The sequence below is a fragment of the Sarcophilus harrisii genome, chromosome 1 (assembly GCF_902635505.1).
Source record: "Sarcophilus harrisii chromosome 1, mSarHar1.11, whole genome shotgun sequence".
In the NCBI taxonomy this organism is placed as follows: Eukaryota; Metazoa; Chordata; class Mammalia; order Dasyuromorphia; family Dasyuridae; genus Sarcophilus; species Sarcophilus harrisii.
This window is the reverse complement of record NC_045426.1, coordinates 259,150,919-259,167,230: the sequence shown is the minus strand read 5'-3', so window position 1 is coordinate 259,167,230 and position 16,312 is coordinate 259,150,919. Positions and strand designations below refer to the sequence as shown.

General features: G+C 37.3%; 1 protein-coding gene across 3 annotated transcripts in view; it reads left to right on the top strand.

The window, feature by feature from the left end:
• Positions 1-764: 764 nt before the first annotated feature.
• SDK1 (sidekick cell adhesion molecule 1) overlaps positions 765-16,312 on the top strand; it is a 1,196,729-nt gene continuing 1,181,181 nt past the window's right edge. For all 3 annotated transcript variants that reach the window (XM_031949904.1, XM_031949968.1, XM_031949836.1), the window contains exons 1-2: positions 765-833; positions 2,885-3,601. In XM_031949904.1, the coding sequence (XP_031805764.1) occupies positions 3,139-3,601 (463 nt within the window). In that variant the 5' untranslated portion in view covers positions 765-833; positions 2,885-3,138. The remainder of the gene's footprint in view (positions 834-2,884; positions 3,602-16,312) is intronic.

Below are 16,312 nucleotides of genomic sequence, written 5' to 3'. Positions count from 1 at the left end.
AATAATCAGATAAGTAAGTGAATAATAAAAAGTAAACGGGTCAATAACTACATAAGTACAATCGGAAGCCCTACAAAACCTAAATAAACCCGGACTTCTCTCAAGCGCCGGCAGAGCCGGGGCCAAGTTTTCTTTCTTTCTTTCTTCGTTAAGGAGACGAGAGAGCCCCACCCCGTGTTTAATAGGCTCCCGTTTGGCCGGAGCACATCCGCTCCTTGTCCAGCTGCGGAGGAACAGCTGGATCCCGTCGGAGGCAGAGACGCGAGCAAGGCTCTTTCCCGGCTGCCCGCAGGCTGCGCTGCGGCCAGAACCTGGCAGAGACGAAGCACCTGTGCGAGCGGAAACTTCCCCGGCCCTTTCGGCGCCCTCTCCTCCGCCGGCTGCAAGTTCCCGCTTGGCCCTCCCTTCCCGCAGCAGGAGTAGCTCCGGGGGAGCGAGAGGGCGGGAGGCGTCCGCCTCTTGCGCCGCGGGATGCCCGGGCGCGCCTAGGCTCGGGCCCGGGCCGAAGCTGCCAAGCAGCCCAACCCTCAAGTCTTAGCCAGGGCGCCCGGCGGGCGCTGCAAGCTCCACCATGGGTCCCTAGGGGGCGTAGCAGGCGCAGAAAGAGGCCTGAGGGGACCCGGGAGGGAGGGCGTAAAATTCCACGCGGGCGGGCCCCCGATAGTTTGAAAACAACCAAGGGGGGTCAGGATCGGGGCCGGGGCGGGGGAGGGGGGAGTAGCGGAGGGAAGAACGGGACACGCCAGAGCCACCTCGGCTCCACCAATCAGCTCCGGGCTGAGGGCGGCGCGTGTGGCCGGGCTGTGAATGGGAAGCGGCGGCAGCGGCGGCGGGTGAGTGTTGGCCGCGCTCTGGCGGCGGCTGCGAGGCGGCGGGAGGGCGGGCGGGCCGGCGGGGGCGCCTCTGCTCCGTCTCACTTTTCTCCGGGGACAGCGCCGCGGAGGGAGCCGGGCGCCGGGGGCGGGCGGTGGGCAGCCCCCCGGACCCCCACGGGCACTCCGCGGCGCGTCGGGAGGCGGGGAAGGCAAGGAGGGAGAGCGGCGCTGGAAGTGAGCCCCTCTCATCCCCATTCTCCCCCGAGGGGACGCTCCCCCGTGTGCCTCCTCCCGCCTCCAGCTGTTGCGGCAGAGAGGGACCCCCGGACGCCCCCTGCTCTCCCTCCGCTGCTCGTGGCTTCTGGGGATGCCCGGGGAGTCCGGAGGGACGGGGGTGGGGGGTGGGGTCCGAGGCAGCAGCTCGTGGGGTGACTGGTGAAGCTCGAATACATGCACTCCCCGCCCCACACCCCAGGCTGTCACCCTCTCTCCCAGGCGCCCCTTTCCCAACGTTCTTACCCTCCGCAGCCCCTTCTCCCCAATATTTACACCCTCTCTCCTAGGACGTCCTCTCTCTAGCAAAATCCCCTTTTCCCAACATTCCCACCTTTCCCAGGAACCCCTCCACTCTCCAGCGTTCTAACTCTTCTTACCTCAGGAGCCCCTTTATTCTCACTTCTCCCCCCACTAATCCCCACTCCCCTGTATTCTTACCCCCAATACCCCAGCAGTAGCCGTTTTCCAATATTCTCTCCCTCTCCTAATTATTATCACTCCCTTCTCCCAACAGTCCCTTCTCCCTAGCATTCTCTCCATCCCCAAGTACCCCTAGAGTCCTTTCTCCCTGCCCCAAGTCCAGTAGTCCTTTCTTCTGAGGATTCTCACCCTCTCTTCCAAGTACCCTCCTCCCCAGCATTTAACCTACCCTCATACTCCAGCAGTTCCCTTTCCCTAGAATTTTCATCCTGTCCCCTTGGAGCCCTATCTCTCCAGCATCCCTACTTCCTAATGCAATCAATCCCTTCTCCCCCAAATTCTCACCCGCTCCCTCCAAGAACCCTCTTTCCCCAGCAATTTTACTCTCCTTTATACCAGCATACCTATTATTCCCTAGCATTCTCATCTCCCCAACAGTTTCCCCCAGCATCCTCACCCTGCCTAGCAGGTCTTCTAGTCTAATAGTCGCCTCCTCCGCAACAGTCTTATAGTCTTCCCTATTATATTCCTCAAGTTATGGAATCTTTCATCCGTGGAAGATCCCTTCCCCCAACTGCTGGAAGGGGTCTTGGGCTGGAGGGGTTGTCCCTCACTTCCTCAAATTCCCCCTTTTTCCTCATCCCCACTCTTCTCAGCTCCTTCAATCTCTGTCCTCACCCACACCTCCCTTTTGAACATTGGATGCTCCCGACTATCCTCCCGAACTGCCTTTAAGAAGTTCAGGCGATTTTCTCTTAGATCTAGTGTTCTCTCCCCTCCCCTTTTATTCCTCTATAATCCAGCCCTAAATCCTCTTCTCTGAAACGTTCACCTCTTGCCCTTTCCTGCCAGCGCAAACCTTCCTTCTTCCTTTCCTCTAGCCTCTCTTCCCTGCTCTCCCCTAGTCTTTCCTATACACCCACCCACACCCATCCCCACCCGCAGTAGCTTCTTCTTAGTCCACCTCGCCCCCGCCCCACTTTTCTCTCTAAGCTGCCCTCCCTATCATCACACACCCCACCTGGCTACCCTCCCTGCCAGGCCCGTTGCAACCCGAGCGAGGAGAACTAAGCCACTTACCTGCCCGAGCCAACCTTTGGATCTCCTATCTTCCTCTGCCTGCTCCCAGTATAGATCAGAGCTTTTTTTATATCCTAGGAAAGTGGGTACAGTTGCTTATTTCTGGGTGCATTCAACTAAGAGGCTGGAGGATGTTTGGAGACTCCCCTTTCTACTATCCAGTTAATTTTGCAGTGGTCTGAAATAAAACGTCCCTACGGGAGGATGAGGATGACAGTGCTTCCTTCCGTCCCTTTTCTTATGTGTTGGTGTTTTTTTCCCCCCAAGTGATAAAAGAATGTAATATTTCACAGGGAACTGAAAACTGGAAACTTACCATGATCAGTGAAAATTTAATGGGAATATAGTTTTCGTCCTCTTTGCGGTATATGAAAGGTACTCTCTGGCTTGCCGTCTTCAGTTGCTGGCTGGGTAGAATGGAACAATCTCGTGTTTGTTATAGTGCTGCGATGAAGGATCCAGATTTACGGAAATACTAGCCAGCGTCAGTAAACTTGCTGTGTCTCAGCCTGTGTAGAAGGCATTGGATGTGACAAGGCAGAGAAACATGTGCTTCACATTTCTGACTGGTTGTTTTGGTGCAATCAATACTTCTACAAGATACATTGATTTAGATGGCGATTATAATACAGTCATGCATACAGACTATTGCCTTCGGGTTGCATGTAAAGTGAGCACAAGCCACCAGGTCCTTGCCTCTCATGAACAAGAGAAGCCAGTATCCCCCAAACTTCAGTGTCGGAGCAACAGGAATACAAGTTCCTACTTAACCAAAGAAAGCCCAGCCTCACAGTGGGCTGGGAGGAATGATGATGAAAACGTGCATTTGGATCTGAAGGCAGTCAGGGAGGATATAATGATTGGAAGAGAAGTCGGAGGAGAGATTATGGCACGAAGGAATAGTTGGAGAAAACAAATGATAAAGTTCAACCTATGTTTCTTTTTCTTCTGTCGTGGATGGTGGGCGTTTCTCTTGCTTCAACTCCACATGTTTCAAGCATTGGCACAAGGTAGGCACAGACATATTTTGTTCTTTTATAGACATATTTGGTCCTATCTCTTTCTTAGAAATTAAGAAATGCAGGTTTAGAAGGATGGTAATTTTTTTGCATTAAAGAATTAAGTGGAATAGTATATATGATCAGTAAGTATTTTCTGCATGGTAATGGAAATGCCAGTGTAATCCTATCTGTATGTGTTTGCAACCGGCTACAAACCCAGTTCCTTTCCTTGTCTACCATTCTCTCTTCTACCCTCTTTTTATTTGGAAAAAAACATTTCTTTATTAATAAAATACTCATCAACATTTAGTCATCTCTAAAGTTATGCTAAAAGAATAATGGAACCTCTTCCTAGGGATAAAGGGTTAAGTTTATATTGTGTTTTAATGAATCAATGTGGAGAAAAAAAAAAAAAAGCTTGCATAGTACTAAGTAGAACTCAGACATGTAAAAATCCTTTTAGAATTGAGAAGCATGGAGGTGAGTTTTGATATTATTATCATTCACTTTCTTTTTTTAGAAATGCCACAAAACACTTAACTGTTTCAAAATTGCAATTGATTCATGGCTAAGTTTTTCCACACCAGAAATTCTTCCATGCAACTGAGTCTCTAAATGGTGGGTGACAAGCCACCAATAGATATGAACTGTGAAGTGACAAGTCACTTTAAATTTGTTATTTTCATTGCTTTTCTCTCTTCTGCCTCCCTCCACTTCCTCCATTCTCCTAAATTGTTGAATTCATTTGGATGTGTAAGGCAAACTAAGTGTTAAGATTGGATGTTGCAAAAGTTTAAATGGAGCTCTTACTTTTGTTGTTGATTTTTGGCCCCGTGTTAACTTTTTCTTGTGCTTAAAAAAAAAAGTGATTTCTAAAGTGAGGCAAGATATCTGGTGACTTGTCAAAGTTAATGAATGTTTATAATTTTTTTTAAATTTTGAAATATTATTCTAAATCAAGAACATATTCTATTCCATTTAACATCCTATTTCATTAAAGCATAATGGCCTTTTAAAAAACAAATAAAAAATCTTCAACACCTCACCTCTTAAAAAATTTATGTAGCAATTTTCCATTTAGCTATTGTAGAGAAACTTAACTAGGAACTCAATGACAATTTTGTGGGAATATCTTAAGAAAGAACTCTGTGTATAAATCCATTTTAGATAACTATACTTGGAAGAAGAGTATCATTAAGTTTCTGTTGATCTTCAGTTTTTATAGAATTTATGTAATTCTGTAAAATGCTTCATTGTTAAAAGATTTTTAACTCAGGAGAAAAAACTACTCTCTATTTTAATAATGAGTTTCCCATTCTTATTCTGCTCCTCTATTCGGTACCATCATTTTTTTTTCCTAAACTACTTCTTGTAAATGAATGCTTTTATTGTTTTGTTATATGAAAACAGAAATTGCTGTATTGCTGGTACTATACTGCTTATTAATTCTGTTAGGAAGTTTTAAATGTCACTGTGTGCTTTTTTGTTGTTTGGCTCAGTTTGAAAACATTTAAAAGTAGTTCTATATTTTTAAATTGTCAGAGGACAAAGGCTTAAGTAAAAAGTATTTGAATCAGTTTACTACTACTTTGATTTTTTCATTTCTTTTGGTCACATTAACTGGAATCTTTCCTTCTGATCAGTAAATATAATACTTGTAAAGGCTTATGTATGTTTAAATAGTGAGGAAGAGTCAGCCAATGGTTGGTTTTGCATATGTTATAGAAGTGATAACTTTTTATCAGTTTCATCTTTGCATAGCAATTTATAAGACTACCAACATATTTCTATAACTACAATGCCAATGAAAAGATAACATCTTTTAAACAACAGAAACAATGATTATATTTTGTGGAAAGAACTTATTTCTCATATTCAACAAAAACATTTGCAACTGTTTTACATTTATATGGTTTACAAAAGTGTCTTGGTCTTTTAGAGAATAGAACTTCAAATAGGTTGACACAAATTTTAAATTCATTGACAGGTTGCTGTTCCCTGCTCTCTAAAATGTGTGATATATCCATCATTTTTTATATCATATTGAAAATTCATATTACAGGGGAGATGTCACTATTTGACAAAAGCTCATGTATCTTGAAAATGAAAATTCTGGTGCTGCTATAGAAATTTCTGATGGGATGATGAGTTGGTCATATGCGCAGGAGTGTTACATGACATTTTCTTGAATCTTTTATCAGATAAAATAAAGCATTCTAAATGGAAAACTTATGACTACGTTGGAGTCTAGTCATAAGTACTATTTTATTTTTATGTAACTAGACAAAGTTTTTACTAATTTATTTTGAATTTCTTGAAACACTACTTCCGTTTCTCATGACACATTTGGGGAAAAAATCAAACAACTAGCAAAAGTTTCATGTTTAAAACTGAAATTATTAGTAGCTTGTAAGTGAATTCTTTGTGTGATGACTAGTTTTATCTAGCAAAATTTCCAAATCTAACTTTTGAAAGTACTTATATATACCTAGCACTATTATTTCTAAATTTTATGTCATGAATAATTTCTTATAATTTATGTATTTATTTATGAGCTGTTTATTTTTAAAAGCATTGTGATATAATAATTCAGATAAAAATCTTTTTTTTCCCCCAAAATGAAAGGAACTATATGTATTTTACTAGTTTTGTCCACTGAGGAGCTAGAGCTCAACTTTTGAAAATGTGACTTGTGGAGATTAAAAAATAATTAAGAAATGCCTATGAGATCTTTTGGTCTGTTAACAAGCATATTCATTCTGACAATTCTTGACAAAGTATGCCTACTGTGGAGTTAGAGGAAACCATAAAATATTTTTAAGGACTACACTGAGTATTAAAGTAAAGGTAGCTGGTTACTCTCTATTAGTTACAGATTTTTAAAGAGTCCATCATTGGCATATTGTCACATCCATGCCATATTGGTAATCATTAGTATTCATTACAAAAGGTTAAATGAGAAGAAACGATGCTCATGTTTTGACATGTAATTATTTATAGATCTTTAGACATATGGTACTGGGCAGCTAGTTAGTTCAGTGGATAGCATGATGGCCTTGGAGTGAGGAATACCTTAGTTCAAATCTGACCTACTTAGCCACATGATCCTGAACCCTGTTTGCCTCAGTCATTGAACCCTGTTTGCCTCAGTTTCCTCATCTATAAAATGATCTGGAGTAGGAAGTGGCAAACCACTCCAGTATCTTTGCTAAGAAAATTCCAAATAAGATCATGAAGAGTTGGACATGACTAAAAAAGACCATCATGAATTGGTCTGATTTCTATAACCTCATATTTAAGGCAATCTTATCTTTAGAAGAGAAATTTTTAAAAATTCCAACAGTATACACTTAAAAGAAGTACTGAATAGTTGAATATTTGTATTACCAAAAATACTTTTCACAAATGTCATCTGAATTCTATTTTCATTTCTTTCCTAACTACTACCTGGCTTCCTCTTATGATAAGTATTGAGTTTAAAAGGGATAGTCAGGGACATCTCTTGGCAGGTTGTATGAATGGAATAAAGAAGTTTCTTTAGCCTAGTAATATTGCAGAGAAGAAACAATGAGCTATTTGCCTTTCATGAAGAGGATAGTGAGCTGGAAGATTGTGAATCACCTGAAGTTAAGTTGGGATGGAGTTGTGAAAAAGTTTAGAGCTTCCTAAAGATCTGTGGGATCAGGAAGAAAGGAGACAAAATGAAATTCAGGATACTGTGTCAAAAAATTTTAGGACCTCCATTAATCAATGTGAAGAGAAAATATTAATTGTAAGAACAAATGCTATTTCAGAAAAATTTTGTTCATTTTAATTTTTTTTAAAGTTACTCATTTTATTCTGAATTTAAGAAATAAAACAAGCATTTCCATAATATAGTGAATTTTAAAAGATGATTGCACATGAAACTATAAATCTATAGTTGCTCTTCCTTTTAAATATATAATAAAGTTATCATGTAACTTTCTTTCTTTCTTCTCTCCCCATGATACCATTGGATATAAATCTGTATATATAAAATAATTTAAAGAGGGTTCTATTTATCAGTTCTTCAGAAAATATTGTTTTTATTATGAGTGGATAGCTAAGTCTGGTGTCTAGAGGAGATAAACAAGATTTGACCCCTGCCCTCAGAGAGTTTACAATTGAGTAAGAATTTATAAAATATACAGATAACCATAATCTTTATTTTAATATAAGTATATAAGAGGAATCAAAGTGATATGAGGGTAGATGTGTGTGTGTGTGTCTGTGTGTGTGTGTAGAAAAAGACATACACAAAGATACAGAGAGACACAACAGAGACAGAAAATTTTAAGAAATTTTTGTTATTGGCAAGTTACTAGATCTGTGATAGAATCTCTGGGCAGGACACTTGAATTTGGTTTTAATTTTCTTTTAGTTCCACATCTCTGCTTTTTCCTCCTAACATCCTTAATTCAGTTCTTGATTGCTAGAACAGAGAATCTGTTGCCATCACCATGATTGAACACTAGAGGTACACTAACATTTAACATGTGGAAAATTTCTTTAAGATGGGTGCTCAGAAGTGACAGAAGATTTTTTAAAAGAGCTTTTGTTAAAAACTAAGATAAAATGTGAAAGAAAAAAACACAAAAAGGAAAATTTACAGAAAACAGTTTTTTGAATCAAATACCAAGATAAATTAATCTGAATATTTAAAGTAGCTAGATTTTCTTGCTACAATTTCATATGTGAGTGAATCATCCATTAGAATTCTACATTGTTGGTTAGGAGGGCTTTTTGGGTCCAGATGGTCCAATCTATTACCTCATTTAGGAATCTCCCTGTCTTCATCTTCTCTCTTACATAATTTTAAAATTTCTGCTTAAACATTTCCAGTTATTGGGAACTCACAACTTCTCAAAGCAATCTATTTCATTTTTGAGCTGCTTTAATTTCCAGAGAGTTCTCTATTAGCTTCCCTACCTATAACTTTGATTCACAGGTCTTAGTTTTGTCCTTTGGAGTTAAATAAAATGTTTGATGTATCCTATGCTTCTAGATTGGTGGTTAATATAAGAAGGATAGCTGGAGTCCCCACTTCAAGAAATGTCAGAAGAAATTGTAGGGTACAGCTAGACCACGTGGCTGGACATAAAACATGCACTCCAACAATAATCAAACTGAGTCTATCACCTTGTTTTGAATTCTACTTTTACTCTGCTTCATCCTTTTAGACTGGCACCTTCTCAGCAACTTTTTGGTATGTGTCAGACATAGAACGTGGGCCTGGTTCTATCTGATTCTGAAATGGGTTTTCTATCAATTATACAACATTGCCTCTCATTATGGAATCAGTCAACCAAAATCTCCAATGCTTTTAAAAAGAAACTGCTACTAAGCCAATCTTGTACAGTCATGAACTTTAATAATGGTAAAATTTGGCTCATTGTACCGGCTTTTTAAAAAAATTTATTTTTTATTTTTAAAAATTATTATTATAGCTTTTTATTTACAAGATATATGCGTGGGTAATTTTTTAGCACTGACAATTGCAAAACCTTTTGTTCCAATTTTTCCCTTCCTTCCCCCCACCTCTACCCCAGATGGTAGGTTGACCAATACATGTTAAATATGTTAAAGTATAAGTTAAATACAATATATGTATACATGTCCATACAGTTATTTTGCTCATTGTACCAGCTTTTTGATATCTATTTGAATCATAATTTTGTTATCCAATATGTTACCTATTCCTATGTAATTTCACATAAATTTGATAGGCGTGACATTTATCCTCATTTAAGTCATTGATAAAAATGTTGAACGAGGTGAAAAGGTGAAGACAGTTCCATCACAGCCTATTAAAGACTTCGTTCCCACTTGATGCAAGTATATTTAATAAATATTCTTTGGGTCTTATTCAATCAGCTCTAAAATGACCCAATAGCACTATGGTGAGGTCCATATTTCTTTATCTTCTACAAGAAATCTCATACAAGGTTATTGTTTGTTTTAAGTACAAATAAACTTTTAGAGGTCAGGATTCCCTACAACAGATATAGTATGTGATAAGGTATATTGTAGTTCAGTTATGTTCACACAAATGGCAGAACAGCTAAGTATTCTTTGTATAGTAGGTAAGTGTCTCTTAAATTCCCTGTCTTGATCACTTTGTTAGCCCCAGATGGATAAAAACCCTATTTCTGTCTTACTGCTTTGACATCTGCCCTTTCCAATTTGTCCTTTTAGTGATGCCTGCATCATTTTTCTAATGCATTTATTTGGTCTTTCCATTGCAACCTGGACTCACCTGTCAGAGAGTAGGTACAAAAGAACCTTTGACTGACTTTTTGTTTATTTAATTTTTATTGCTATCTTCCCTCCATCACTTTCATTCCTCAAAATATTTCTCTCCTGTTTTCTTCTCCTTTCTTATTTATTATCTCTCAAGTCATTCAACCTGTCTCTTCCATCAATCTAGTCTTGGATAAAGAAATAATCACTCTTTTAGACAAAGTCAACTCTTTTACTTGCACTCTTGTTCCCATTTTCACCTATGGAGTTTTCTAGCAATTTTTCACTATTCCTATCTCTATTCTTTCTTATGTTTAATCTTATCCTGTTTACTGATTCCTTCCTTCTTGCTTACAATTATATCCATGTTCTCCATCTTAATACAAAAGATAACAAAGCAAATTAAAAAACCCTTACTTGATCTTCTTAGCATTGTCAATTGTCATCTTGCATTTCCTTAATTACTAAACTCTTTTTGTAAGTCACTTGTACTTGGTGCTTCTGTTATCCTCAGAATCCCTCTGTAATGTATTATCATTCACCTAAACCTCTACCCTATTTAAAATTATAAGTGATATTTTAACTGAATTATCCTAGTGGTCTTTTCTTAATCCTAAATCTTCTTGATTTCTCTGCAGAGTTTGATGTTATTAAATATTCCTCCTCCTGGATATTCTCTCCTCTGTAAGTTTTCACAAAATAGCTCTCTCCTGGTTCTCCTATGTTTCACTACTCTTCAGATTTATTTCCTGATTTTTTATTCATGTCATGTTCATTATGAAAAATATCATCCAAGATTTCACCTGAATCTGCTTCTTTTTCTCCTCTATAATATCTCACTTGGGGATCTTATCAATTTCCATAGGTTCAGTGATCTTTTCTATCTAGCTTTTGTTGTTTTCCAGAGCTACAGGATTCAACTACAACTGCTTTTTGGACATTTTGAACTAGATGTCCTGTAAATATTTCAAATTATGTTTTGGACATCTCATTATATACAAAATAGAACTCATTAACTGTTCCCCAAATTCTTCCCCCTTCTGAACTTTACTATCATTCTTGAAGTTACCAAGATCATTCCAGTCATCTAGGCCTACAATCTCAATGTCATCCTCTATTCCTCACACTTATTCACTATACATGTCCAGTCAATTTGTAATCAGACTTGTAATTTTTATCTTGACTACATCTCTCATATATGCTCTCTTCTTTCACATGCCCTTTGATAGGTTCTTATTGTGTATCATCTCAGGTATTATCATTGCTTTATAATAGGTCTTCCTCCTTCAAGTCTCCTCCCACTCCAACCCCTCAGCTTCCAAGGTGATTTTTCAAAAGTATAGGTCTAACTAATCCTCTTTCCCTGCCTTTAGCCTATCTTTTCCTTTATTACCTCTAGGATAAAATATCAACTCTTTTTTTTGGGGGGGGGAGGGGCATTTGTAGCTCTTTGTAATCTGGCTTCCTTCTTCCTTTCTCATCTAATTATATGTTACTACAATCCATACATTATGATTTAGCCACATTGATGTACACAATAACACTCATTTTAAATCTCTGCTGTTTTTCTCTGGCTGGCTCCTTTACCTGCTCCCTTATTTCAATCTTCTAGCTTTCCTAGCTTCATTCAAGACTTAGCTCAAATGCCTTTTTTTTTTTTGGGCAGGACTTCATTCCCATTTCTCCTACTTTTAATACTTTTTACCTTCTAAAGTCATCTTCCATATATTCTGTATATCTTGTAAATATCTATTTTATATGGGAAATCCAGAAGCTATTACATGAAGAATGAGAACTCTACAGAGTCTACCAATGTGTTAGTTCATCTATTTCTAAAAAAGGCAATGTTTAATATCATCAAAGTAAAGTGCAAACAAAGCTTATAAAGATGCAGGATTATTGACTCAGTAAAAAGGCAGATTAAATTCAGCTTTATGCTGATAGTAACAATCCAGAATGTTTTTATGATTCCTTGAAAGCTCTATATAGGCTAAATATTTCTACTGCATTTCAACTACTCAGTGCTGATGGATCAGTGAAAAGAACATGATTCTGTAGAGATGGACTGAACACTTCCATAGAGTATTCAATATATTCATCAACCAATACTGAAACCACTGACCATTTACTTCAGGTTGAAATCAAACCTTCTACCAAATTTCCAACTGAAGATGAGGCTTTGAATGCCATTCGGCTCCTCTTATGTGGCAAAGTGCTTGATGCTGATTCTGTTCCAGCACAAATTAACAAGTCAAGGGGTCTATTGTTTATACAAAAGCTGACAAAATCTTGTTATTTGGGTAGAGAAAGTTATCCTCCAGGAGATCAAAGATCACTCTATTATCCGTCTATATAAAGGAAAAGGAAATCACATGTCCTAGGACAGCTCTCTCTCTCTCTCTCTCTCTCTCTCTCCCTCCCTCCCTCCCTCCCTCCCTTCCTCCCTCCCCGGCTTTCTCTGTCTGTCTGTCTTCATTGACAGTAAGATTCCTGCTAGAGTCGCTCTTAATTGGCTGATCCTTCATATTGACTTTGCTATTTTTATGTGAGTTCCTTGAGGACAAGGGACTGTTTTTGCCTTTCTTTGCATACTCAACCCTTAACAATGAGCACATAGTAAATGCTTAATCAAAGTGATCTTCCTAAAGCATAAATCTGACCTCTAATTCATTAGTGTCTCCCTAATACCTCCTGGATCAATTAAAATTCTTTGTTTCTCTTTCAAAGATCTTCATAAATTGGTCCCTTTCTCCCTTTCCAGTCTTCTTAGACCTTATTCTTCTCCATTTACTCTACAATCCAGTGAGATTGGCTTCCTTACTGTTTCCTCACACAAGCTGCTCTATCTCCTGACCTTGTGCACTTTCACTGGTCATTCCCCATGCTGGAAATATTATCTTCTTGTCTGTCTTCTGACTTCCCTGACTTCTTTCAAGTTTCAATGAAAGGTCCCCTTTCTTTAAGAACTCTTTCTTGAACCCCCCCACCCTTAATAGTAGTGTCTTTCCTATGAGATTATCTCTAATTTATTCTGTATATATCTTGTTTACATATATTTGTTTGCATGACATCTTTCCTGTTAATCTGTGAGCTTCTCAAGAGTAAGAATGTTCTTGTCTTCTTTGTACTCCTATTACTTAGTAAAGTATCTAGTACATGGTAAAAGCTTAATAAATATTTTTTGATTTTACTTAAATGCTTCTCAGCCATTTATCAAGTCATCTTTTATAATAAGAAATCAAAACCAGAAAGAAAAACAGTAGATTAGCAAAACTAATCAATAAATAGACCTGAGTCTTGATGGTATATTCAGTGTTCCACACTTGAATCCCTCAACTCTGTAAAGAAAGAGGAAGAGTCATTTTCTTATCTGTTCTTAAGGGCTGGTCCTTAGAAGTGCATAGCATTAAAATTTTGTATTTTTGCTCTGTTTCCATTTAAGTTGTAATTATTTTTTTGTTCCTGGTTCTGCTTACTAAACTTTGTACTAGTTCATATAAATTATTTTGTGTTTCTTTGAATTCTTCACATTTTTTGTGTACAATTATATTCCATTACATTTTTAGGGTACAATTACATTCTATTTATCTCCCAAAATTTGTTTAGCTATTTCAAGTTTGATAGCGATACACTTAGTTTCTAGTTCTTTGCTACTACAAAAAGTGTTGATATGAATGTTTTTGTGTGTGAGTCTTGTTTTCTAATTTTCACTACCTTGTGGTCAATTCTAATAGTAGGATTTTGGGTTGGTTTTTTAAAACATTATTTTAAATTGTTTTTCCTAATCAGTGGTTGTACCAGTTCATAGGTCCCCCATGGCACATTATTGTCTGTTTTTTGTTAATTCTTCTAACATTTACTCTTCTTATCTCAGCAATTTTCTGGGAGTGAGATGAAACCTTAATGGTTTTGATATCCATTTTTCTTATTTATGATTAAAAGTGATCTTTCATATGGTTGTTAATATTTTTGCAGTTCTTTTTTAGCTGCTTATTCATACCCTTTGACTGTTTCTTGACTGGTTTTTGGTATTAAATAGTTGAGCTAGTTTCCTATACAACTTGGATATATATATCTAGAGATCTTTGATTCAAAAGTTTATTCCCCCTTCCTATTTCCCATCTTATGTTAGCTGGATTGATTTTTTCTTTTTGGTGTAAATACTTTTCAATTTCATAAAATCAAAATTATCTAATTTTGTCTTTTGTGATTGCCTCTAACTCTTCTTTGAATTTTTACCATTTTTCACCTGTGAAAAGTACCAATTTGATTCTTGTACACCTTTTAATGACATGACCTTTAATGTTTAGGTCATGGATATATTTTGAGCTTATTTGAAGTGTATGGTATAAGATGTTAAGTCAGAAAACCAAATATCTGCTAAACTGCTGTAGAGTTTTCCCAGTACTTCTTGTCAAATAGTTTTAGGTTTGAATATTAGGTTATTGAGTAGTATTGTTTCTGGTAAAGACTTCTACTGTTGATAAGAGTCGGGGTGTTTGAATCTCTAGTAAGCGAAAGCATTTTTTCAAGGATCTGCATCATGTTTCCTTCTTTTATTCTAACCTTTTCTTGTGGTGAAAATCAATGAAAATGAAGTGAAAGTTGCAGACAGCAGGACCATGAACCACTTACAGAATTCAGGAGAAGGAACCTCAGAAATCATATAGCATAACCAATACCGAAGGCATGTATCCCTTCCACATCATCCTTGACAAGTGGCTATTCCACCTTTCCTTTGAGACTTCAATAATAGGAAGCTCACCATGTCCTGAGGCTCCCAATCCATTGTTGGACAGCTCTAATTATTTTGCTCATATTGAGCTGAAATGTCTCTTTAATTTAAGCTCTCTGGTTCTATATCTGCTCTCTGGGGGAAAATAAAATAAGTCCAGTTCCTTTTCATATGACAACCTTTGAGATATTTGAAGAGAATAATCTTATTCTCCCAAATATTCTCCACAATATAACTGAAAGTATAAAGAAATGCTACAGAATCTTGATTAGGTCATGGAAAAAATTCTCTAAAGTAAATCTTCATATTGACGGCTAAGAGAGAAGCTGCTAGAGATTTTAAAGTCCAAATTTGAGCATGGTAATATCAGGTTTAGTGTGGGGAATATAAAGAGTAGAGAAAATGAGGTAAGTTGGCTAAGAAAGGTATAAATATTAGTACTGAATATTTAACTAGCTATTAACTAATGCTACTCATTTTGACATCTTTAGATTATCTGTATTTATTTCAAATTTAATTGGGAGGATTTTTACTCTGTATAATTTCTTTCCCTTTCTCATTTATTTATTTTCATTTAAAGGCATTATTTCTTAATGTTTAAAATTTAGTTTAGTTGTATTAATAGAATGGTAAAGATGTATGGAATCATGAGAAGAGAGCAATCTTATTGAATCTCATTTCTTATAACTCAAGATCAAGGGACACTACTGTCACCCTGTGGTTATGTAGCAAAATTGCAATGAAAATGGTAGAAAACAGGGAATTAAATTCTTAAAAGGTTGGAACTACAAATGCAGATTTTAAGTGACACTTTTTTTGGGGTCAGATGACAACTACATTACTGATCATCCTATTCATAAGTGCTTTACTAGCCTTTGAAAATTTGCCTTAGTGAAAGATATTAGGGCTGATTCATAGAAATAGCACTATCATTTATATTATAAAAGATTAAAGAAATGAAAATAATCATGATGGAAAGATTTCCAAAATCATACAAGAAATCCTTTCAGTTTATTATAGTTAATATTCTGGTATATGAATTTCTTCTTGGCAGGCCCTGTGGCATATACTTTCATGCTTGTCTCCTAAGTTTTAAGCTTTATTTTAATCCCATAGTTCCTTTTCCTAAAAAGAGTGGGGAATGTTTCTTTAGAACAAAGAGTTTTGTATAGTCAGGGAAAGAAAAATGATTTTGTTTCCACTATCTCAAGGGAATTCACTGGACTCGCTGGAGCTGTACTTGTACATATTCTAGTCCATTCCATAATAGACATTCCAATCCAGTTCTTCAGACTGGAGAGTCAGATATACTGAATCACCATTCAATATAATGTCACAAAATAAGTTAAAATTTATATGGTACTTTTTAGGTTTATAAAGTACTTTCCATAAATTATCTAATTTTTATCCTTACAAAATCAGTAAAGAAAGAATTTAAAGTATTACTGTCCCCATTTTTGATTTGTCTTTTAATTTATCATACAATAATATTTTATTGTAGTGCTCTATAACAATTCAATCATTTCCTAATTGATAGATATTTTGATTTTATTTCTTATGGTAATGATATTAACTAACATTTATATAATACCTTATAAATATTATCTCATTTCATTCTCACAATAAACATGGAAGGTAGATGTTATTATCTCTATTTTATAGATGAAGAAACTGAGGAAAACTCACATAGATAGTGTCATCCTGGACTTGAACTTAGGTCTCAC